General features: G+C 40.9%; 3 protein-coding genes across 3 annotated transcripts; all 3 read right to left on the reverse strand.

Moving 5' to 3' along the window:
* Nucleotides 1–317: 317 nt before the first annotated feature.
* LOC103365636 (neuronal acetylcholine receptor subunit alpha-9-II) lies at nucleotides 318–9,592 on the reverse strand. Its single transcript, XM_008293122.1, has 6 exons — nucleotides 9,406–9,592; nucleotides 8,606–8,751; nucleotides 4,141–4,295; nucleotides 3,308–3,488; nucleotides 2,673–3,024; nucleotides 318–1,259 (listed from the first exon to the last, which is right to left on the reverse strand). Exons 1-6 carry the CDS (start codon nucleotides 9,464–9,466, stop codon nucleotides 481–483), a joined length of 1,674 nt encoding a protein of 557 aa, XP_008291344.1. The 5' UTR covers nucleotides 9,467–9,592; the 3' UTR covers nucleotides 318–480.
* Nucleotides 9,593–11,819: 2,227 nt separating this feature from the next.
* LOC103365637 (ubiquitin-conjugating enzyme E2 K) lies at nucleotides 11,820–17,833 on the reverse strand. Its single transcript, XM_008293123.1, has 7 exons — nucleotides 17,495–17,833; nucleotides 16,769–16,862; nucleotides 16,472–16,530; nucleotides 16,277–16,359; nucleotides 15,825–15,924; nucleotides 13,457–13,585; nucleotides 11,820–13,366 (listed from the first exon to the last, which is right to left on the reverse strand). The coding sequence occupies exons 1-7, from the start codon at nucleotides 17,555–17,557 to the stop codon at nucleotides 13,292–13,294; spliced, it is 603 nt and encodes a 200-aa protein (XP_008291345.1). The 5' UTR covers nucleotides 17,558–17,833; the 3' UTR covers nucleotides 11,820–13,291.
* A 2,221-nt stretch (nucleotides 17,834–20,054) lies between these two features.
* klb (klotho beta) lies at nucleotides 20,055–25,959 on the reverse strand. Its single transcript, XM_008293157.1, has 6 exons — nucleotides 25,195–25,959; nucleotides 23,018–23,531; nucleotides 22,634–22,902; nucleotides 22,263–22,519; nucleotides 21,142–22,073; nucleotides 20,055–20,718 (listed from the first exon to the last, which is right to left on the reverse strand). Exons 1-6 carry the CDS (start codon nucleotides 25,957–25,959, stop codon nucleotides 20,285–20,287), a joined length of 3,171 nt encoding a protein of 1,056 aa, XP_008291379.1. The 3' UTR covers nucleotides 20,055–20,284.
* Nucleotides 25,960–26,261: the final 302 nt, after the last annotated feature.

Raw genomic sequence — 26,261 nt, forward strand, 5'->3', positions numbered from 1 at the left:
AGACGCTATAGATTGTATAGGCGGCAAAGTGGACAAATGCACAAACAAAAATGTAGGAGATTTAAGAAATGATATCTGAATGTATTCCTCTGACTTTAAGTTTGGCGTTACCTGCACATATTCTCACAATGTGCCCATTTTGTTGTGTTTCAGGTAAAAAACTGAAGAATATAATGCTGCTATGTGTAGTACAGTTATTATGTGCTTAAGATGTAATGAGTTAAACATACTGTTAACATCAGGAATCACAGCCAAGGTTGTATGTATGTAGCCAAAAACCATAAATGCAAACTTAATTTAGTTTATTTTGAAATCTTTGTAATCTACAATATAGTAAGATCGACAGATAAAGTTCATATACAGTATGTTTCAATGTTTATTTAAAAAAAAATGAAAATACACCTTTTGACTTTTTGCATTTGACCAAAAAGTGTTCACTGAGTCAAATATTGTTAAAAAATCTGTAGCATCACTGCTTTTTCACGGTGCCTTTCCAATGATGAGGATGCTCATGAGGAAAACCATGATGAAGAAAATCCACATGAAGAACCTGTCCATCACCTTAGCTATCTTCTTCCATTCCGCCCCTTTGGCGCATGTGGCCCTCTGCTCTCTAAAACAGTTTGCAATATACTCAACATTGCGCACCAGTTTGGTGTCCACACCAGGGATGCCACTGCCATGGCTGCAGAACACACAGGGGCCGAATGTGACAGTGGGGCCTTGAGGTGGAGGCTTTTTGTCTTCAGGGCAGCAGGGAATCTTGTGGTCCTCAGGATAACACGGCACCTTCTGGTCCTCTTTAAAGTAGTCACTCATAGGGATTTTACCATTAACGCTTTCATACTTTCCAGGTGCAAAACTGGAGAGGTGGCTGTTCTCCTCTCTGGTGATGTGGTGCTGGACTCTCACTCTGTGTTGCTGTTGCGGTTTGGGAGTCTGAGGTCTGGGGTATCTGTGACTGTGCCGGTCCTCTCGGTTGCTGTGTTTCCCAGGTTTACCATTCGCATAATTGTGAGAGTTGATTTGCTGGTGACGGAATTCATCCTGGGTGGAGTGAGAAGAAGACGAGGACGCAGATGCACAGTTCTCGCCCACTTCGTAAACACAGAAAATCTTGGACATGTAGTCGATGATGAGGACTTTAGCCCAGTGTGGAACTGGTTTGGCCTCCGCACCACAGAAGTGAATGTTCATGATGAAGATAGTGAGCGATGTGGAGGCAGTGACCATGGTCATGGTGGCAATGTAGTACTTCCCTGTTTAACAGACAGCAAAGAGGTTTCCTGTTAGAACTCTTAAAAAGAAGCATTTTACAGCATTAGTCCTGTGTTGTTACGAAATTCCCTCACTACACAACTGTGATGGTGACGTTTTACTCGAATACAAAGCCACATGAGATGGTATGTTTATATACAGTCGATGGTCTGTATTGCAGTCAGCACTGCTATGAGCTGAACATGAATAGGTTGTAACATTGTAATGACAATGGTGACATTTGGCAGGTAAAGTGTTTGTTAAATTCGTCATCTTAATTAGACATAGCAACCCTCTAAACACCAAGTGGTTTCTGGGCATATTTCGCTCCTGCCACAATTGTACATACTGTGGGCTTATTTTTCACTGTTATTTAAGTAGAGAGCGCTCAAAATGGTCCAATGTCATAATACTATAAAATCTGAAATCTGAATCTTTGTGTACCTGTTTTACAAAAAAACAAACAAATAAATGAAATAATAAATGGAATCAACATTTACAAAAAACTTCCCAAGTGCCCACAGGTATTACCAATACTGCATAGCACACGGTGTTTCTACATACTTTAAATTTTACTGCTTACATTTTTAATTTGTCTCCATACTTGTCTCCTCTCTGCTCTGTGTGTGCACAGCCTGCAGTTCAGCCTAATTTAGACAAAAAGGTCTTGAATTATTGTCATGTGGTCACAGCTGAGTCAGCCATAGCTTCATAGTGGTGCTGAGGAAGGCAGCCGTTTTTGTTTTTCAGTGAATCTGGTTAGAGCAAGCACCTTTGGTTAATTGTTTTTTGAGACATGCAAACTAAAGTGATTTTGATTAAATGTCTGGATTTTAGGTTTGCGTTTGGGACAGTTATGGACCATTAGATAGCTGAAAATTCATAATTCATCTGTATGTGTTTATAGGTTCTGGCTTTGATAAATGGTAAAATATTGGCATTTTTTGAAAAGATAGCATTATTATCTTCTTGTAGATTTTGAGAGGGATAACATCCTAAGATTTGCTAATTCGAAGTAAAAACAAAGTTCAGCTGAGGCTGTTGACCATGGGATTCGTATCTGGACATATTCTGCCATTTTCCATTGGATAGGCTTCGTAGACAAATATTTAGATTAGATAGCACTTAGATTAGATAGAACTTTATTGATCCCTTTGGTAGGGAGCCTGAGGGAAATTGTTTAACTATTTAAAGTTGTATCTGAAAACCTCAAAGATCACCAAAGTTATTACAATTCATCTAGTGGGGCACAATAATAACAATAATTAAATAAAAATCAAAAATGTCAGTGTAGTGGCAGTGCAAGCCCAACTGACAGGATTGAAAGCTGCTATAAGAATTCCATAGATGCTACAATCACATTCAAATTTAATACAAATCAGTTTAAACGCTATCCTACACAAACACCTTCTTACCTATAAGGGGCACACTCTCTGAGGGGGGCATGCTCTCAGCCACCATTAGTTGAAACACAGTCAGAGCCAGAAGAACCGTCACCCCGAGGGAAACCTTCTCCCCGGAGTCTGCAGGCAGGTAGAAACCCAAAGGAGCCAAGAAGGAGATGAGGAAGCAGGGGAGGAGGAGGTTGAAGATGTAAAAGGAGGAGCGGCGCTGCAGGAGCACTGTGTAGGTGATGTCTGGATACGGGTCGGAGCAACAGCCGTACATTATGACATTCTTGGTGGCTGGCATCCCGTGGCACTCCCACTCTACATTTTCCACAAAGTCTGACAGGTCACCGCTGTCCATGCCCATAATGATGTCAACCTGGAATAAAGATCATCAATGAGTTACCACCACCTCCACCCAATTAATACTAATGCAATGGGCAAGAGTATATATGCGTCTGATTTTCATTTTAATCTGGCCTGTCTCGGTTACACCCTGATCCAACACAGAGGTCATTGTCTCACAAATCATTTAACTGTTCTAAAAAATTTAGACAACACAGATCATCATGGCAAAACTGAATTGAGACAGATTCCACCTATACAGCAAGTTTTCATTGTAAAGTGAATGCAGTCACATATTCACATATGTTCCTCCAGACCTGGTTGCCATTGTAGGTCCAGGAGCCAAAGGTGAGGTTACATTCCTGGCTGTCGAAGGGGAAGTAGGAGACGTCCACGACACAGGAGCTCTTGGTGATGGCGGGAGCGTCCCAGGTTATCTCTCCATTGTAGCGCAGTTTCACATTGGTGTCCATCGGCCCTGAGAAGTCATCGTCAGCTCTAGAGGAGACGGGCAAGTTGAGACAAAATCATAAGTGCCATTGGTGTAAAAGGCAGTAAGGTTCATAATTTTGTGCTTTTAAGGAGGTGAGCTGGAGCTGAGATCTGGAGGTTGGTGGTGAAAATCCAAGACTGAGTCTCTAGCGTTTGGTTGTGTTGACATGCATTGTGTGTTGTGTGTTTTCAGCCCTGATGTGGCTGTGTATTACATACTCTCGCATGGTCAGATACAAGCCAATACAACAGTCATGCAACAAAATCTTTTCTGAGAATGTTTAACATTTTTTGAGATATAAGCTTAGAAACATGCATTTTCCTACATACTTATATATTTTCATGTAGGTTTCAGTTGATTCATTTTTTGACTTAACCCTTTACTTATTTGACAACAAAACTTTCTAAAACTGTAGTTTCAACCAGTTATATATTTAGAGCAGATTAATATTCTAAAAGCTTAATATTCTCATAATGTTTGTATTTTTATGTGTGCAATACGGACTCTTGCTGTGAGTAGTGTTTTAAAATAACACACTTCATGAGGAATTACAATTAGTACAAGTCCACAGATGCCAACAAGAGAATCTGTCCAGTTCCAGTGTTGACTGATAGAAAGATCGGAAAGTTAATGGGTGCAGGCGACGTACGGGCGTACTTGTTATAGAGGACAAGGTCGGGCCTCCACACCAGGCTGCTGGGGATGTGGATGACATCCAGGCCGTCGTAGTCCTCTTTATTCCACTTCAGATAAGCATCGTGCCACGTCTGCCTGATCCACAGGTAGGCGATCAGCACCTGGTTCCTTTCATCCTTCACACACAGTCACAGTCAAACTAATCAGATAAAAATCATCCGCAAAAGCACTCATGCAAATGCACGCAATTATACGTATACGTTTTGTCACTTCTGGGTAAATTATGGGTTTTGTTGATGTGAAAAGAAGTAAATACAATCCCTGCAGCAGACATTAAGAAATCAGAAGTTTCTGCACTGATCAGTTTTACTTAGTAGCTTTAGTAAGGCCCATTTAGCATATATCATAGCTTTTAAGCACTTTTTTTTTAGCGGCCTAGAGTCATTTTGTTCTTGATTTAAGAATTCTTACTCACTCTGAGTTGGGCATCACTTCCGTTTCAGATAACTGTCCCGCACACTAAGAATATTTAGGTTCTCCCCACAGAATTTCATTGATGGTAAAGTCAGGGAGACTGTGAACGACACTTCAAAAGCTAAGGAAATTCATAAAGCAGTTTATGGTGGATTTAGAGGGCATTTGAGCATTGTTGCACTGCATTGTAAAAGGTGTATTTGAGCTGTAGTTGAGAAAATTTGAATGAGTCTCATTTATCTTTCTGTTTTGACGATGACAGTTTACTTCAACTTCTTACATTTTGTATCTTTAAAATTAACAGCAGAGGTGTAAAAAATTGACTCATTCTTCCTTTTGGTATTGTGCGGGGACATCAAGACACCCACATTTCTTTAGCCCAGCTGTTTTCTTAGAGTGGGGCTACAGAGTAAAGAAAAGAACGGTGAATCTATCATGACAACATCATGTTTTACATTTTATGTTTGGGTAAAGCAAAAACTAAAGTTGGAAAAATTGGAAATTTCAACTTCCCTTTCCTTAAAACTAAGTTGCAGCAATGTTTATTTGAGAGGAATCAAATGATTTAAACACATCTAACTAAAACCAGTAACATTATTATTATTTGTTGATTTAATTTTGCTAAACTTAATATCATTGTGTGTTTCCAATTGAAGCATTTAATTTAGGCTGGTCCAACGCTGCTGCAAGGTGGCGCAGTTGGTAGCACTGTTGCCTCGCAGCAAGAAGGTCGCCGGTTCGCGTCCCGGTGGGGGCACCGGAATCTTTCTGCGTGGAGTTTGCATGTTCTCCCTGTGCAGCGTGGGTTCTCTCCGGGTTCTCCGGCTTCCTCCCACACAGTCCAAAAACATGTTGAGGTTAATTGGTGATTCTAAATTGTCTGTAGGTGTGAATGTGAGTGTGCTTGGCTGTCTGTCTCTAAGTGTAGCCCTGTGATAGACTGGTGACCTGTCCAGGGTGTCCCCTGCCTTCGCCCTAAGTCGGCTGGGATAGGCTTCAGCCCCCCCGCGACCCTAATGAGGATTAAGTGGTGTATAGAAAATGGATGGAAATGGATGGTCCAACGCTTCTAATTTTTCAGTGTAAAAGTCATCTTTGTTTTAGTTCTTCATTCTTGACTGACAGCCTGATGTGTTCATCCAGGATTTGCTGGTATTCGGTGGAATCCACTTTTCCCTCTATTTGTGCAGTGTTTCCTGTGCTGCCATATAACTGCACAGTTCTTCAAACACTGCTTCTTCTTGTTTTTTCTCCAAACATACCTTTGTTGATTGGGAACAGAGAGTTCAATTTCAGCTTCATTTGTGCAGAGCACTTGTTTCCAAAAACGACTCTGGCTTATCCAAATGTTGCTTCACGTACTTGAGTCAATGACTTTTGTGATGAGGTTGCAGGTAAGGCTTCCTTTGGATGACTCATGCATGTAGATAGTGTTTGTACATCAATGCTGCACAGCAGAATAATGTACCATCCCTCCTGCGTCAGCTAAACATTCTTGCAGCTCCTTCACAGTCAGATTTTTTTGGCCTCGACTTCCACAGTTCCTCTTAACTGCCATTACTTATTAACATTTCAGACAATGGAAGTGCTTTGATATCTTTTTATAGCCTTTCTCTGCTTTGTAGGCATCGATCAGCTTCATTTTCACATCCTCTGTCAGATGTTTATAGGAGTCTGTGGTAGGTGAGTGTTACCACAAAGTTTAAAGAGTCAGAGAATTTATCGGACTCTTCAAATATCATCCACTGAGTTCTAAAAGCAATTCTTCACCAGCTGTACAAGTTGTACCTGGTTAGCTAAGACCTACAATAAATGAATGAAGATTAGAGTGTTTTACAAGTGAAAAGGGTGCAAAAACTTTTACACAAACCTCGATGAGGTAGTAACAGTAAAAAAGTAACAGTGCATTCACATTTGAGAAAAAGCTCATTTATTTAAAGTCTGTTTTCTGCAGCGATTGCATTTACTTCTTTAAAACAAATCAACAAAATGTGCAATTCGCTTAGGGGTGTACCCAAAGTGTTGCATACAACTGTATATCTACACACAACAGACACCTCGTAACAATAGCTTTAAGTGAGGTCCTCCTAATCTCCTTCTCAGTTCTCTGCTTCTCATCAACATTGTGTAGACAAACAGGCCTCAGATTATCACAACAGCTGAAATCCAGCCCCGTCTGTCAATATCAGGTGGATGAGCAGAGTGACTGGAGGATGAGTGGAAAACATATCCAAAGAACACAATAACCGCTGTGGGTAATAGGACACACACACGCACGAACATGACATGGACTGACAACGACAGACATCCCGGTGAAGCACGGAGACATTCGGTAGTAGAGCTGGTTTTCTATCTTCAACACACACACCCAAACACACGTGCACACAGCAAGTGCTTATTCACGGTGGGGTGACACAGCACTGAACCTGAACGGGAACCTGAACCAGCTGAGTAACAGTAGGCCTCATCTATACAGTAGGAGGTTTGACTGTCATACATGAACATCGGCTTCTGCAAAATAAACCCTTGGGAAAAGAGCAATTATGAAAATTCAAAAATAAAAATAACAAACATTGAACATGACATCCAGTCTTCATGTTTTTGTTGGAGTACCAACGTATCTGTGGTGTAAATTATCAAATGTAGTGACTTGTTTTTGCATGCGGTCTGTTAAATTAATTTCAGGGAACAAGGAAATGTTACTGGAGTGCAACTACAAAAGAGCCTCCATTCATTTTCAGTTCCCTGTTCTCTGGCAAGAGTGTCCTATTTACACTACTGACAAAAGTGCTATGTCATTTTTTTCATCAACTTCTAGGTAGCAAAACAATTTCTCAAAATGCCAGCTGTTTGCTATTAATTCTTATGCTGTTGTAACAAAGAATGTGCTCTGAGTATTTACCAAAAAAAAAGCCACAGTATTAGCCATCAAGAAACTCTCACATATTGTATGATTTAATTTGGAGTTTAATAAAAAGTTTGTATGCCCAATCATTCTGCACTGGCATTACACAGACCTTTCAGTTAAACCATTTAAGCAGTTTGTCACGGAAATATTACAACTCTAACTTAGGAAGGATTATTTTAGCTGTGGGCTGTACTACAATCTGATATTTTCATAACTAGCTTCTTATTAAATATGCAGTGCCCATAAAAAAAAGTATTCACCTCCCTTGGAAGTTTTCCTCTTTTATTGTTTTTCCACATTGAAAAATTGTCAATTTAATTAGGCTTTTTATAGAGTCTTTCGTGTCGACGTGAATACTGATTTTCACACAGTAAGGTCAAATAAAACTAAATAAAATGTAAAATAGGTGATTGGCAACACAAAGCACGTCAAGAGTCATGACCACATCATGATGCTGCCACCGCCATACTTCACAGTAGGGACAGTGTGTTTGTGACGATGTGCAGAGTTTGATGTTCATCAAACAAAACGTCTAGTCTGACAGTCAAAAAGCTTGTTTTCGGTTTCATCTGAAACAAAGAACCTTCTTCCACTTGACTTCACACATACATTCTGACAAACTAGTGGAGGTTCAATATGATCTTTTTTTTTTTTTTTTTAACAGTGGCTCTCCCATTGGCACTGTCCCATAAAGGTTTGCCAGTCGCACACTCTCTCCCATCTCAGCTGCTGAATTTGTAACTCCTTCAGAGGCATCATAGGTGTCTTGGTGACATCCCTCACTGGTCTCTTTCTTGCACAGTCACTCAGTTTTTAAGGATGGCCTGTATAGGCAGATTTAAACATGTGCCATATTCCATGATGGATTTAACAAGGTGAATACTTATGCAATCACTTATTTTATATTTTTAAATAATTGGCATTACTTTGTAGAAATCTGTTTTCACTTTGAAATGGAAGTCCCTCTTTTGGTAAAGTCGTGTCAAAAAAAAATGGCCATGATTAAATGTTAAAAAGCAATATAATGTGAAAACTTCAAAGGTGGTGAGAATACTTTACATAGGCACAGTGTGTAATGAGATTTACTGATGAGCTGGTACCCACCATGTCTTTGATCTGAGAGAGGGTGATCTGTAAGGTAACGTTGAGGGCTCTGTCTGTGTCCTCCACTGGCCGCAGGGCACTGGAGTAATTCTCCATCAAATCATTCAGGAGCTTCTGGGCATAATGACCCTGAGCAGAGTGAGCCACTGCAAGGGGAGGAAAAAGTGGTAATCTATCATTTTCCAGTTTATGACAAGTACTTTTGACCGTAGGTACTTTTCATTGTAGTTCTCTGTTACCATACTGGGATCATTCTGATGTTCAGCACTGTCACCTCTGGCACACCTGCTTGTCAATTAAAACTTTGAAGGAGAATTGTTGGCTGTTTCTTTGATGTGGTTATTACAGATTTTTTTTCCCTATGTATTCTAAGTCCATGAGTGGTACGTGAAGGCTTAATATTTTCTACGCTGTATTGAGGAACTACAGAAGGAATGATTATTTGATGTTTGTAAGGACATTTTAAGTGATCTTTGTTTTGAGTTTACAGATCAAAAAACACTTAATCAGTAAAATTCACTTCCATTACATTTACCAAAGTAGACTGTTTATCTTAATGATTTTAAAAGCCACATGTAAAATTCAGCATCTCCGTAACAGCACTTTACTTCAAAGCCACTGCGCGTAATTACGCACACAGCAGTGCACTTAGATGAACTCAGAAAGTTTCTTTCTTTTTTTCTTGTTTACTAAAAACAATGCAAGCACAAGTTAAAAGGCACTATCTGTGTAACTAATTAAAGATCAGTAAGAATATGTTAATTTTTGTTTTGCATGGAAAGAGTTCGGGCTTGACTCACCTTCAGGAAGAAGCATCGCGAAACAGATTAATGAGATCATCTTGAGCTCATCTAAATACATCCAAGAACAAAAATGAAAGGTAACCTCAGGCAGCAGGCTTACGGTCCTGGGTTTCACTCCCGGATTGGCCTACATGATGCCCGTTCAACCCCAATTGAACTCGGCTGCAGATAGCAGGGCGCCGTTTCCTCTGGCCGTCCTCGCGGTCAGGACAGGTTTTACTGCTTGGCAGGGGAGGCAGCATGTCTGCTGACTGAGACACGGAATAAAACTCCGGCTATCACATGGCAGAGGCAGACCGAGAGAAACAGGATGCCCACGAATCATCGCCTCACCACACACGCGGCTATTCACCTGTCAGAGGAGCGCAACCAGGTGGGCTGCAGGTCTGCTGCTGCTGCTGCAACATTTACGGCCATCACGATTTAAAAAACGGCAATCTGAAAATCTCTCACTCTGTTGCGCTAAATGAATATGCAAGAACGGAATAGTCCTGCTATAAATAAGTCAAAAAGCCTCCAGGAAAGTTACGTAACATGATAGGTTAGTTTTCTGTCTTGAGCCACATTCTGCAAGTTTTATTTTCTACATTAAAACTGCATCTTACTCTAGTCGACTAAAGGTCAGCGAGGTCAGGGACAGAAAAAAAAACACTAACAGACGCCAGAGTTGAATAGGAAAGACACATTAATTTTAATTTAAACTGTAAAAAAATATACACACCTACAACCTCAGGGATTTTCTGCATTGATCATAGAAAAATCAATTATTTAAAAGACTTTGAATACTCGATATTGAAGGTGAACGGATTATAAATCATAGAACTGAAATATGTTATAGCCCTGTGAGTATTTGCAGTATTTACAGGCTCTGTATGTAGGCACCCCTACCTGATTTTTTTAAAAATTTTCCTACTGATAAAAAGTCAAAGATCTCTCACTTCGCATCAATCATTATGTCTGCTCGTTCAACCTTTCCTTTAAATTTGATGCTACTCAGGCTTTAGCAGAAAGAACAGGCCCAAACAATGCATCACAGTTGGACTTCAAACAGAAAGAACCAGCTAAACTAAAACAAAACAAAACAAAAAGCTAAGGAAGTTCCAATTAAATTATTGTTGTACGGTGGAAATTCAACTCTACAGCCAAGCTATAAACTTAATTCTTACATACCAAACCAATCCCTTCAGGATTTTACGTGTACATAGTTTACACTCATACCATAATAAAAGATTAAATAAGGTCGCAAACATCCCTATTAAATCAAAAACACCAGAAGCCTCCACAGCAGTACTGTGGGACTCTTTATTTTCCAAAGAGACATCAAAATGATTTAAATCTACTGTAGCATGGCTGAAACAAAACGTATCTGAGGAGTTAGCGGAGGCCCTTTGGAACCTCCAACACTTCAATAATGCAGTGAATTCATTTGTTTTGTGTGCATTTTAATAACACAAGAAATGATTATCTCAGTGCCATTACACGAGCCAGCGAGAACACCCTTTCAATCTCACGTATTCGTGCTCGTACAATCGACTCTCGGATGCTTAGAGGAGTTCCAGATGGTGGATATAAAAGAGAGATATGCCAACATCCAGCAAGAGGATACAAAATGAGCTTGTGTCACTTGGGATACCTGAGCCGAGGCCGGTTTAGCGTGCAGCAGGTGCAGTGTTATACAGTTAATTCCACGGTGGATACACTAAATACTGTTAATTAGATAACAAACACATTGGTGGTAGCTCTTTTTTTTTTTGCAGCTTGGTGCACGTGTGCAGGCTAAAATAGCGTTCAGACTAATGCCAGGGTTTCTTGGATAGGTTCAACATGACACAACATGCTACCTAACAGGCCATCTGTTATTGTGCTCATGCTCAGTTTCCCCTCACTCTTAAGAAACATGATCTGAACATTATCACAAGTGCCTTTATCGCTTCCTTGTGGAGACTACTTTATATTTGCTTCCTCAAAAAGGAACTTAACGCAACAGCAGTGCAATACTATTGCACTACAGTAAGTACTACTGTGCAGAAAGACTCCCGATATTCACAACCCATGCACATTCTTCATCTAAATTGGCCTGCTTGTTCCATTTTCACTGCAACGTAATTCCCTGTAGGTTTGTTTTCTGTTGGTCTAGTAAATTTAGCACCTCAGCCTAGTTTTTATTCAAATGTATGCAGAGACAAACAAGCTTAGAAACAAATGTTAGGTCCAACACAACAGGATGCATAAATAATTCCTTAATTTATCAAAATAATGACTGAGGATAGTCTTTTGAGAGAAATGACTGATATACTGAATGTTATATTATTGCCATGTAGTTGTTGTTTTTTTTGTCACTGAGATATGCATGCATCACACAACTAAATGTGTTCTTGAGAGAAAATACAGAAAAAAATAGAGAGTATGGATTAATTTACACAGACTTTAATATTTTATTTACAGATGAATCATTGACATATTTATCTGTTGGCGAAGTTAAGATGATGCAAGACTTTTCAAACTCGTTTGGAACCATTTCCATCCAGACTTGTCACAGGTTGTGTTACTGCTGAACATGTTTTTTTGTTTGTTTGTTTTTTCAGTTTAAAAACAAGAATCCAAATGTATTCCTGTAGGAGGCCAAAACCAAATAAAAAAATTTAAAAATGTGTGTGTGGGGGGGGAAGGGACAGGTGAAGTGAGCCATGTCAAGAAAAAGTGTTGGGGAAAGGAAGAGGGAATTTCCTGCAGGAGTTTTGGGCCCGTCAACTGTCGACTGTCAAGGGGTGGGGGTGGTGGGGCTGGTGGGGGGGACGTGGCATGTAAACGAGTATGGCTACTGCGTGAACACCTCTGTGACACTTTGAGCTGCTTTTAAGAACACGGAATAAGCCGACCTGCGCATTTTTTTAAATAATTGCACGCTGTGTATTTGCTTTCTAGTGCACTGTACTGACTTTAACCACGTTTCTATGTGCTCAATTCATGCATTACTACTGCCTGAAAAACTCCAACAATGAAAAAAAAACAGTAGTATTCATAGCATGAAATACCCCTTTGATGTGTAAAAAAATAAAAAAATAAACTAAAAAAAACTATGCAGTGCTTGGCTTCGTGAGCTTGATATGTTCAGTAAATTGTTGTCATGCAGTACCACATCTGTGATGTTAAAAAAAACAACAAAAAACATAATTTATAAGGGTCCCAAATCCTAATTTTCACTTCATCATAGAGTACCGCACACTGTCAAAAGGTCCCATAAGACCATTAAGCTAAAATTTTGCGGTGGATTAGTGAACGAGCAAAGGTAGTGATTATTGGATGCAGTGTACGAAATTTTTTAAATGTTTAGAACTCGGCTTAATCCTTGTTTCGAAAACAGGCCCAAAAGTGTTTAAAATCAGGACCAGGTCCAAAAGAGCCCCCTTGGATGGCTTGACTTTCTCCAACAAAGGTTATCACCAATGAAAGTAAATGCACTGCATAGGCAAGGGTAAGCCGCTGACAGCCGCTTCTCGGACCGAGCCAGAAAAGCTGGGAGATTGGCAGATGTGGGCGGGGTCTTAAGTCTGGCATTTGCTTCAAAGACGGGGAGATATGGTTGGATTTCTGATTGTAGCACTGAGTGGAATGTTGAATGAACTAAAAGAAACCAGTGATAAGAGCTCACAGAGCATTGATTGGAGTGTGGTACAGCAGAGGTGATGAGTACAGAGGAGAGATGCCACACAGAGGGGATAAAGGGGGAGCTGGAGAGGAGGGGAAGTGTGGAGGCGAGGAGTCCACTGTGAAACAGAGGTTGTGATGGGGAGGGACGCCTTCAGACAGCGGGAATTTGGAGGAGAGAGGTGTGAGGAGGGAGAGGTGGGGATTAAGAGGAAGATGAAGAGGGTGTCAAAATTCAGTTACTGAGCAGTAGCTCTGTCGCTGTCTCCACATCCCAGGATTTCGACGACAATGCCACTATTACTGCATTCTGGGGACAAAAACAACACCAGTCACAACTACAGTTTTACTCTGCATCGCAATGCACAGTTGGGGAAAGAAAAAGTTTAAATATGCTTACTTTTTCAAAGCCCATGGCACAGAGTTTGTCTATTTTGCGTGTGTACTCCGGACTGGAGACAGGAGCGCCTGCGTAGACGTGAGACCAGAGTCTCGCTGTCTGTTTAAACATCTCTGGATTCTGCTTGTACTGTGTAGTAAATAAACGTGGAAAAACAACTTTACGTGAATAAAGTTCAGCATCAACAACTCTAACATTTCGTATTTGTATTTGCTTCACATCAAGTTAGAGGTTTGTTTTCACTTGTTCTTGATCACTGTAAAGAGAAAATGGTGCAGATTCCAACTATAAGGAAACATGAAAAGGCTCATTATGGCACAGTTTTTGTTGCATAATAAAAATTATTCATGGCAACAAATTATTATTACATCCCTTAGAGGTAGCACACTTGTGACTCATCTATACTACTGTGTATATCTTGCAACACAACAGATGAGTAATGACATAATTCTGCAACAGGAACTGGGAGACCTGCAGTCTGCCCAGAGCTGCCAAGCTCTCCGTTTCCATGCTGTGTGGGCATTCTTTATTGTAATAAAGAGTGCAGATTTCCTATCATCACAAACTATTAGCAGGGAAACTCATGTAAATAAGAGGAATTAGTTTGAGGCTCTTATCAGATTTTGGACTCAACATACCAAATGCATAAAAACAGCAAATAATACAAAATGTTAACACAGCATTTTTAGCGGAGCTATATAAGAATTTATGATGCAACACCTCCAAAATTGCATAAACAGATCTCAGATTTCTATTTAATACTTGATCTCTGACCAAGTGTGTAACACTATATCATATAAATGAAAAACATTACCTTCACTGGTCAGATACAACATTTAACTACCTCACTGTTAGTTTGTGCGCTTCATTGTGATGTGGGTTGCAAATAGATGACTGTTACTCACTTTACATGGGATTAGTGATTGTATGTAGGTGTAATAATGTGCTCAGTTGAGAAGGATAATCTTTTCACCAACAAAAGCAGGCAAAGGGCAAACAGCTCCCTGCCTACACATAATATTTCAATCACTTTCACATTACTGATGCAGCACTGAATACTATTTAACCTGTAACAATAACTCGTGTTGAGCTCAGAAAAAAGGCATAACACATCTAAGCATGTACTGCTATTGAGGGAAACAATCAAAGACATGCAATTGTGAATCTGACATAAATATGTGAACAAAAAAATCCAACTTGCCCATATCAATTAACGCAAGAGGTTCACTCAAGGCCACTGTTTCCTCTAAGCCAAGTGATGAATAATGCATCACGTTAATGTTATAATCATTATGAACAAACTTCCCCAGTGATTTTTAGTTAACATGAGAGGTTCTGAGGATGTAAGAAGGAGTCTTCCATATTTTACAAGTACAACAGTGTGTGCCAGGACATCTTATATATTAATATCTAAGGTATTTAAATGTCTCAACATTTAGTTTATACACCGGTGTTCAAAGAAAGTGCATCACTCCTGAAAATTGCAATTGCCCTCTGAATAACTTATGTCTATGACAATATTTCTAAGAGATTGCATCAGATAAGATTGACACACAGGCAGTGATGTAATCTTGCATCAGCTGTGGCTTTTTACAAGGACGCTCTGCAAGAATTGCAGTCGTTCCTTGCTGGTGTCAGGATGGACTGTGGTGAGCTTTTCATTTAGTTTTTCACTTGAAATGATCGACTGAAGCAACTTGAGGCCTTCTGATACTATTAACTTTAAGAATTGTTGAGTTTATATTTATTGTGTGTGATTAACTGAACATAACATCCCTAAAAAAAGTTCAAAATACCGAGGCGATACACTTTCTTTGAACACTAATGTATATATTATACAACTTTGTGTCAAGTGGCGACAACAAAGGATTATTTTCATTGTCAGTAATGGGACAATTATTTTCTCGATTCATAATTTAGAATACTGTGAAAAACGGTCATTGCATTATCTTTAAGCTCTACTTAACATAATTAAATGTCTTATTTTGTCTAACCAACAGTATGTTCATGTTAGAATGTAAGATCAAGAAAAAAACATTTTTTTACATATTGAAGCCACTTGATTTTCAGCCCATCAATCGATCCATGATTAAAACTCTACAGCTACCATTCCTTCCGATCCCTTTTACTAGCTGGAAAAACTAACTTGTTTGCTGAGATGCCACAGACACTAAATGAAAGAAGCCAAAAATGACAATATTTTTCATGAGATCCTCCTATGATACTACAATGTTTGGGATGTGATCACTGTGTTTACAGAGGGCATTTTCATTCAAAAACATGTGATAACAATCAGTAGTAGTGGTGTATCAGGTTCAAACAGGTAAAGGAATTCAGAGTTCAAAAGTGTAAATATAAACACACCCACCTGATTGGCTACCACTGCGTCCTGTGGATCATCTGGCTCTGCAGCTGCCAGTAAGGCTTGTAATGACAAGAGGACTGTCCTCAGTGTCATAGCTGCTGCCCTGAAACAACAGACATGCTACTGTTAAATGCAGCCACCACTGATGGCAAACTTTCTTCATGGCCTCTGATATCTACAAATGTGCTTTCTAACCACAATCAAATAGGCTTAATCCAAGTGTGCTTGAACACTTTAATTGAGCTTGATAATAATGGCAGTAAATGTTTTCCACATTACCAAGCTGAGTGATTCATTTTACATTAATGTTATCAAATTAACCTTTGACAAGTCATTATGAGCAACTTAGAAACGGCTATGCCTTTGGTAGGAGAAGGAAATACTGTCTTACACAAGTAGAAAGTATTTCATAATCAAGCTAAGAATGCCAAGAATGCTGGTGCAGATTTACTCACCACTGGTCTTTGAGAATGTCCAGACATATTGCACCTGTGACTGAGCTGATGTTGGGATGCCAGATCTTCGTGATAAACCGCACCTGAGGTATTAATAGAAAAATGGGATGAAAAAAATCACTTGTGGATTAGCACAGCAATGGAGCATTGCTGAAGGGATGATGATCATTACCAATAAGAGTAACATATCCCTACCTTGGGTGGATTGAATGGATACGTCTCTGGAATTTTAATTTCTAGTTGATATCTACCCCCTGAAAGAAATTAAATGGTTATCACAATAATTCAAGAGCGGGGACAGGAATATTTCAAGCATGCAATATAAGGCTGACTGTTAAGACGCATATTGTTTTAACTGACATTACTGAGGATTAAAATTGTTAGTCGGCGAGGCCTTAAAACGTCGTTGTCAGTGATGTCAAATACCACATAACAATATTGTGCAACCATGCATTCAGGTTAGCAGGCGGTGTGTCTACATGAGCCCCTCACCTTCATATGGCGTGTCAGGTGGCCCTGCTATCTCCCCTTTAAGTTCTGTGAAGTTCTCATCCACCAGATCCACCTTTATCTGGTTTTTGCTCGTCTGAAAGGGTGAAAAAGCAAAGAAGCATTAAAACTTCAGCAGACAGACTGCAAAGTGTTAAGCTAGCATGCTGTCAAACACAAACCTGCCTATGCAGCATAAGTTGACACCCCCCGCAGCATTAGCCGAAGTTGACCTCAACTTGTTGCATACATCGTACAGATCCACGTAATAGGCTCACTAACGTAAGTAGAAACGAGTCCATAAAGGGGAAGAGGACTCATGTGAAGAGTGTACTTTAAGTGCCACTATAACACAAAACTATCTTTGCTAGGGCTACCCCTGCTAGCTTAGCGACCATAGAAGGCATGGTAAGCTAGCCAATAATGTTAGCAATATGAACTTGAGGCTTATTTAATACCAATAATGCTTTAAAAATCAGATTTACTGCGTTCAAGCAACACTAACTTTGTTGGCTTTAACCTCCCCAGGGTGGCATTTTAATAGCCAGCGCTGACGGCTATTTGTGAAGCTGGAGGCACAGCCGTGTCTGGTACTGTTAGCCACAGCTAGTAGCTCGGCGATTAGCAAGCTGACAGCTGAGCCAGCGACGCGTCACTTTCATTCAGCCCCGTAGCCACTGAAAGAACAAATAAAAGCCGCCACTTCATACTGCAAACGTGACAACCAACCTCTTCGCTTTTAAGCACCTCCTTGAATTCCCGTTTTATCCTCTGAACTGCGATGTTGGCCATGGTTCCCCCGTGTTCCCGTCCGGTTGGGGCCTCGTCGCCGTCCGACCTGACTGTGGTTAGCTAACGCTAGCTCGTTCTGCCTACAGTCGCTCTGCACTTTTTGGATACAACCTCAAAAATAACAGCTGTACCGTCGTTCGCCGTAAGTGCCGTCAGTCCCCGGTATCAGTGTGGAGTTTTAGTTCGTTAAAATAGGCTCAACGTGTGCCTCTCATCTCAAATGTGTAACAACACAATGGTTGGTGGTACTGAAAACATTTTAATACCAAACTGCATGCAGTCTGGAGGAGAGGGGGTCATGTGACCTGTATTGCCATCCTGAACGCCTTCTCTCATTGGCTGATCTGCTCATGCTGAATAAATTATTATTATTATTATTATTATTATTATTATTATTATTATTATTATAAAAACTATGGGACCAGTGTGTTAGAAAACAAAAGCACTGTGCCATTTCAGATGGCGTTTTATTGCACACCTAAAGTAATCTCAGAGCAACCCTAAACAAAAACGGGGTTTTACACTGTGGCAGATTGCTTTTAATCATTATCATGTGATTGCATATTTTTTCTCCAAAATTATTTAACGTGAACTCAATTCTGGTAAATATTTTGTACTTTATTAACTCCCTCTCCGGTCTTTGGTAAAACCCCCCAAAAGTAATATACGTCCTTTAAAGTTACATATTTAGATGTTTCATTCCATGAAAATAATCCCTTCCTGCCACAAAATTCATGAAATGCAACTGTACATCTATCTCTGTCGCTTGCTGCAGCTTGAGCACACCAGCTCACCTCTGACCCCGCTCAAACTCTGTAAAACTACTCTACATTATGCAAAGGCAAGCTGTAATATTGAAATAATTCAGCCATATACGTTTGACCCAAAAACTGACTCTGAACTATGATACAGAAAGCCTCACCCAGCAAGTTGACAAGATCAGTTCAAAAGGCTTGTCACATATGAAACCCAGAATTTTTGAATGCATTGAGACAGTCCTGTTAAGTTAAGTCACTCTTATTTATATGGCACATTTAGAACAACAGCTATTGAGTCAGAGTGTTGTGCAGTAGAGAAATAAGACTAGCATTGGAAATTTACAAACGACTGGGTTTGAGGTCAAGAACATAATGTGTGATTTATGATGTGAATTTACTTGAATATATTAAATAATATTAAATAATTCTATTAAAATCCAACATTATGTAAAATACAAATTTGACTGACTAATTTCCATCCATTATCTATACACCACTTAATCCTCACTAGGGTCGCGGGGGGCTGGAGTCTATCCCAGCTGATTTAGGGTGAAGGCAGGGGACACCCTGGACAGGTCACCAGTCTATCACAGGGCTACACTTAGAGACAGACAACCAAGCACACTCACATTCACACCTACAGACAATTTAGACCTGACTAATAGTGGAATCAAGATCCTACAGTATTACTTATGAAGATTTAGCGAATTCATTTAAAAATTAAAGTTAAGACCCTACAAAATTATACATGGAACACTGCAGTTTCTATTGTGTTGGCTGCCTAATTCGCTCATGATGCAACTTTTAGCATAATAAACACCATTTGGACATGTTGACAAGGTTTGGAGAAAAAAAAAATCCCTGGAGGGGGTCTTTAACGTGCGTATCACATGCAGTCCCATGAACACTCTTCCATGCCTTCCAGCTCTTTACAGGTTACACAAGTAAACAGTAAACAGCTATTCTCTCATACAGACTTTGAATAAATCAAAGACCTGAAGATTCGCTGGTAAGTTCATGGAAAATGCTTTACCCTTGACAGACCAGACAATCCGCAGAGAAGAACTTTATTAGAAACAACTACTCATTCAAAAAATACGGTAACACAGCAGTCATTAAGATGTGCTTTCAGTTTAGCCGCACTCAAACTGAACTGAAATGAACCCTGCCAACAATCATGCTAACTTTTGAAATGCACAGTTATCCCACTAAAAAGCATCCACATGTATATAAAGTTCTTTTATGTACTTCTTGGTATTCCCCTCCCCCTCTTTCTTTCTTTTTTTTTTTTTATAAACAAAATACACATTCATTTCTCATATCTTTCTTCCATAGACTTCGGTTTCATTTCAGCTGCAAATGATGACACTAGGGGGCATCATTGTCTCACACAGTCTGCAGCAAACAGTAAACACAATGTTGGAATAAAATTAGCGACTTAAAACTCCTTTAAAAAAATTTTTTTAAATTAAATCTGAACTACACCTATAATACACCATATAAAATTAAATTAAAATCACTGATCTGCACAATGGCTTATCATCATCACTCACAGATTTTATTACAATGCTGGGGTCACGGCATTGACTTGTTTTATCCATCCTGAAGGCCCCAGGTGAGATCAGCACTGAGAGAAAGCATGTCCACAACTTTATTGTGAATTATATAGCTCACATAATCAATCATCAGGTTTTGTAAAACAGCGATATGTGAGCTAGCGAGTGCCTTTTAGTATTTATGGTCGATAAACTGTACAAACATGATACAAACAGCTTCTGTAATGGTCCTAGTGTTAATCTCCATCTAAATGTAGAATGGATGTAGACGTTTTTTGTTAATAGTGACTGTCAGTAAACCAATCACACATTTGTCACAACAGCACAAAACAGGCACTAATGGAGCGGACACAAGTATAGGTTGTAAATGAGCCGCACACTTTGTCTCCTACATATTACTGAGACAGTCTTTCCTACAGTTTGCCATGAAGTCGAGGTGGACACAAACACACTGGCGCTGCTTCCCTCCTTCTCCTTTGGTCTATCCTCCTCTTCCCTCTCCCTCTGCCTCCTGTTTGGTTTCTCTTGCTAATGATGACAAAGATGACAAGTGCTGCCAGCATAACAGCTGTTATTAGCAGGCAGCCTCCAAAAACCAGCATTGCTTTGTTCTTGAACATCCACGCACATGCAGAGCAACGTTCGTGCAGCTCAGTGAGCCTGCAGGGCTGCGTCATGTCGCTGTTGGGGAAACCGCTGTGAGTAATGATCTCTCTGTACACAGCGATGGAGGATTTGGCTTTGGATTGGTGTTGGGTGGAGGTGAAGAGGCCAAACTGTGGGACGTGTCGATCCTGGAGCTTCCACACATAGAAGCCCTGCAAGTTGACTCCATCTAGGCGCCAAGCTGAAAACAAATAGGAGTAAGAAGTGAAAGTGAGATTGCTTGATTTCTTTGCTGCATCTAACAATATGAATGTGTCATTTTTTTAAAAAACTATTACAAACTTTGGAGTGTTGATGGTTGTCTCATGTTAAAAAGGACATCATGTTTACATGTGCAAATACAGGCGAGCCATAAAAGGGCAAAGCATGAACACAGCACTAATCAACAATGTTTCTCTCCCTTCCTTTCTGTTTTTATGACCCTCATGGTTTCTCATTAAGTGTGAGGTTTTATAGTAGGAAGCAATAAGGGCATTAAATCTTACTTGTGGGGCTGGACCTCTATAACAACATCCTGAACACTGCCCATTTTGTTCCTACACAAATATGATAGCACAGCACATTCTGGATTTAAGAGTGAAAAGGTCTGAAATGAATGCCCCACCTTTGAGAGCCTCCTGCAGGTAGCTTCTGAGGTAGTACTGCCTGACTGTATCCTCAACAGGCGCCTGATCGTCAACCCCACTTCCTGTGACAATGATAGGCAGAGCTCCTCCATATCTCTGCGTCACCCAGCTCAGCATCTTCCTCAGGCCCCAGGGTACAAGAGCCTGCCCCAAACTGGAGTAGGGCCAGGTGGGATCAGACAGGGTCAAACAGTCATGATCAGGGGACAGCGTCTGCTGAAAACTGGACTGTGTGTGGGGATGTGGAGAGACCAAACGGGTGGTAAAATGGTTCAGTGCAATAAAACTTAATGCCCCTTTCAGCTCCTCCTTCTCAGTCTCAGTAAAACTGGGAAGTGGGGATCCAGGGAGTCCCATTACTCGAGCTCTCTCCTCCAGATACGACTTCATTTCTTGTGGGTAGTCCCCCTTCTGCTGCTTCTCCTCATATCTAGTCCCCAGCAACGGGTCTAAGAAGCGACCAAGTTCAAACAGAAGGAATCTTTCTGCTGCAGCCGTATGTGATTCCAGGAATGGGTTGGCAGGTTGGGCCCAGTCAGCATGAAGTGCAAGTGACACCAGCGCTCTCGGTTGTCTATAATATTCCCTCTCATGTAACCTATAGGCTTTTGCATGAGCCAGGAGAAGGTTATGAGCTGCTTGGTGTTTCTCTTCCGTACTGGAATAAACATCCACTAGTCTGTTTGGCTCATTAATGGTGATCCAGTATTGAACCCAGGTACCCAGCTCCTTGTAGCAAAGTGCTGCGTACTCCTGAAAAGCTTCCACTGTACTGTAGTTGAGCCAACCCCCAGAGGCATGCAGCGACACAGGCAAGCCCAGATTTGGAACTCTGTGAGTCGGGTAGTACAAAATAACAACAGCTTCCAGGTCCAGCTTCTTGAGCTCGGTCAGGACACATCGGTAGTACCTTTTAAAAGTATAGTGTGTAGATACAGAGAGTCAGATAGAGGTAGTGGTTGTCAACTTTGAGTTGTTCTCAATTTATGGCGTTAACAGGTTGTTACAGCTGTGAACTTAATAGAAATTAACAACTTCATTTGAATTTGTGAGCACTAAAATAGTGAATATTAATGTTTATGTGTTTGTGCATTTCTACCTCAGAGCTTCAGTGTTCACATTAGAAAGGTCTCCTTGGGGTAAAATCAGAGACCAGTTTAGAGCAAAGCGGTAGTGAGATGCCCCAGTGGATGCAAACAGGCGAAGATGACCACGAATGGCCAAATAGTCAGTGCACTGGGCTCGTCTGGTGTGCAGCTTCACTCCTGGGACTGGATGCAATGATCCGTCTCCTGTCAGGTTCCAGCTGTACACATGTGGGTCTGTAAACTGCGGGGAGAAAGGGTAGAAGTGGACCTACGAAAACAAAACAAAAAACAATAGAAATTTATTTTTTTTGTGTGGGTATGTGGCATTATCGCAATTGTTGTGTTATTTAATCTCCTCATGGTCACTTCTCTCACATCTTACCTCTAAAGTCGAGTCAGCAATACCCCAGTGAAATTCACAGGGGAAATGGCCTGTAATCTCTCTGGAGGTTTCCTCCTTTGGGAAACCATTGTCAGCAACAACCTGCCTGTAGTACTGAGCAGAGGTCTTGGGGGTCCTGGTTCTGTTGGGTTGGCTGAAGTCGACATAAAAAAGGCCTCGCCTAATAGTGTAGCCATAATTCCACTCAAATCCATCCACCAGTGTCCAGGCAGAATAGCCAAACACCTGCACACCATCAAACCTGACAGCTGTAAGAGAAAACACAGCAACAACAGAGTGAGAGGAACTCACATGTTTGTTTTGCAATGATTCAACTGTTTTATTTAAGTCCTATTTGCTAGGTCTCTACAGGTCTCTGCTCACCTCGCAAGACTTGGTTGATAAAATTCTTCATCAGATAGATGCTCACTGTGTCTTCCTTTCCCACACTGGCTTCAGAGAACCACCCTCCTTCAGCCACCAGCACACTCGGGTTCCCGTACTCCACCTTTATCCAGCCTAGGAGGCGTCGCAGGTCTGGGGTCACAGTCTGCCCGTAGTGGACCAGGTTCCGGCCCAGACGGAGGTTGTTAGGTCCAAAGGACAGAGCAAAAAAGTCAGCTGTTTTCTGCATCCAGAGCTTCTCCTCAGAAGTAAATGTGGGCAGAAGAGTCCCGTATTTATCTTTTAAAGAGACTGGATAATCCCCATCACCAAAGATGGGATTGGCAAACCAACCAAGAACCGCCTCCATAGACTGTTGACAAAGCATAACATTGGCAACTGTGGCTTGGCCTCTTTGAGGCTCAACCCAGTGGGAACCCAGGACAATGGATACTTTACCCCTCTGAGTTGGGCGAAAGTGGGTGTTATAGATGTGCCATGCTTTAGCGTGTGCCTGGAAAAAATAGCAGACACATTACAATGACGTTATTAAATTGTCAACACGACATAATCACAGTACAAGAAGTCGTTTTCACTGAGAAAAAAATGATACGTCTCTATGTCCAAAAAAATATTATGCTAATTGATGGCTGAATTCCCTTCATCTGAATCCCCTTTCCTCATGTGTCGCTTGTGTTTTTACTTCATCCCTTTGTCTGTTTTCCCTCCTTTTTTGTTTGCCCTCATTAGTTCCGCCTGTGTCGCCTCAGCTCGTTTGCCTAATTAGTTCTATGTATAAATTGTCTTGTCTTTCCCTCTGTCTTTGCCGGTTCATCCGTTTTGTTTCCCAGAATGCCTGCCCGTTTACCATCTGTTTGCATTCCCCATGTTCGCCTGTGTGCGTTCCCTGGCTGATTTCTTCCTTGTGTTCTTCATGTGTGGATTTTGCTTGGTTTGTGTACATTTTAAGATTGTTGGATGTAGTTTCTTTGGATCAGCTTCTTGAGCTATCTTGTGTTTGCTCCCCACTCTCTTTGTTAGACGAGTTTATTTGATCAAAATTACTTTTTGCAACAACCTGCCTGCCGTCTGTGTCTGCACTTGTTCTTATTTTCTGATTTCCCCGTGACAGTTTCTGGGGGCTGATATTGTGCATGTCAACCCTCTGTCCCTGTCATGGTTTACTGGGACACATGAATAGGTACAAGGCTATTATGATCAAGTTACATATGCTGTATAATACCTGCACTTTTCTTGCTATGACAAGTCAGCAACAGATCTATCATGCTGTTTAAACACTGCGAAACTACTCACAAAAGTACATATCTCTGCTGAGGCCACACGTTTCTGAATTTGTTTTTTAATTATAGAAAATCATGTGAATGTTAACACCCATCTGGATCCTGCATCAAAAGACACAGTGATAGAAAGTCAGGCAATAGAGTGTTTTCATTTCAGTATTGCAAAAGCAGTCTAGCAATTACTTTTATCCTGCCAAAATTTCACATAACTTTCCACAAAACATAATTCAAACTTGTTGATAGGTTCTTGCAAGTTATTGGCAACTAACAAACAGAAAGTTCAAATAGGACCAAAAATAAAACTCCCCAAGCAGAAGTTAGAGAGTAATGACAAAAGTAATTTATTGTGCAGCCATAAATTACTTTTTGCTCTGCGTTTGCTGTACACAAACCATCTGTGCTTGACTGCATAAACAGTCATGAGGGATTATTAATGAGCCATATCTCCATGACTTCCTGACACACACCGTTCCTCACCAGCACAAAAGTGCTGATGTGGTGGACTTTGACCGAGCGTCTCTTTAGGTGTCCTGTTTGCTGATCACAAACCTGTCAATATAAATACAGTCTCTAGTCATAAAGGAGATCGCATATAAAGTGAGCAAGGAGGTTTTGCACTTTTCAAGTTGTGCAGTTCAGTTAGATTAAATGTGACTTCACTCTGTGTGTTTTCTTCACTGTTCTGTGACCGAAAAGATGTAAACATCCATTGACCATCATAAACTGATAAAGTTGCAAGAGTTCAAAGTTTACAGTCTATGTATATGGTTGGAGAAATGCTGCACGTTGCTACAACCAAGGTAAATAATTCACAATATGAGTCCACATCAATGCGTAAATTCTACAGTACTGTTTAAGTGACCCTGTATAACTTACCCTGATTAGATTATGGGCCACAATGAGAGAGCCAGCAGGACCCCCTTTCTCTCCAGGAGCGTGTATGCCTGTCCCATAGCCCTGCACAGCCATTAGGTATGGATTGTGCATTGTGAGCCAGTACCTAACCCGACTCCCAAATGTGTAGAAACAAAAGGCAGCATATTCCTCAAAAAGTCCCACCAGTGTGTCATTTCTCCAGCCTCCGTATTGTTCATGCAGCGCCTGAGGCAGGTCCCAGTGATGGAGAGTGACAATGGGCTCGATTTTCTTTTCCAGAAGCTTCTCTATGAGGTGACTGTAATGTTCTACAGCAGCTGTATTGGGCTGACCTCTGGCATTCCCATCAGGAAAGAGCCTGGGCCAGGAGAGAGAGAAAGAGTATGATCTTACACCGAGGTATTCCAGCGCCTTCACATCTTCTTCCCAGCGACTGTAGCTGTCACTCGCCACATTGGCAGTCTCTCTGTCCAAATTACCACTGACAGAAGAGTGGGTGAAAGAGTCCCAGATGGAGGAACCTTTTCCATCCTGGTTCCAGGCTCCTTCTGTCTGGAAAGCAGAAGTCCCTGAGCCCCAGAGGAACCCTGAAGGGAAGGTGTCATGAAGGAAAGACTGGTCTTTGATGTTGAGGTCCAACTTTGGCTGCAGCCAAATATTCCTGCCCTCCCCAAGAGAACCGGCTGCCTTGTTCCAATGACAGTAGAACAGGAGAAGGGAGAGTAAGAGGCTCTGACTTGACGGAAGAGAAAGACGGTTCAGCATAGTGAAGGAGTCTAATTTCAGAAATCCACTTTGAGGGGACAACTGGTGTCAGTCAGCGCTGTTTTCAATATAATAAATCCTCTTGCGATTGAAAGGAGATCCATAATGTTTGTGAGGAAGAGGGAGAGGTGGTCACCACCAGCAAAGGGGAGCATTGAAGGCTTCGAGGTGCTGCAGTGTCCATCTGACAACCTGGTTCGTCTTCCCTATCTCTCCCTCAGTGTACTTGTGCTCCCACTCAGCCCCTCCCTACCACATAATGTTCACACATACAAAGGTTGACTCATATCCACACACACTTG

The sequence above is a fragment of the Stegastes partitus genome, unplaced genomic scaffold (assembly GCF_000690725.1).
Source record: "Stegastes partitus isolate 25-593 unplaced genomic scaffold, Stegastes_partitus-1.0.2 Scaffold860, whole genome shotgun sequence".
Taxonomy (NCBI): Eukaryota; Metazoa; Chordata; class Actinopteri; family Pomacentridae; genus Stegastes; species Stegastes partitus.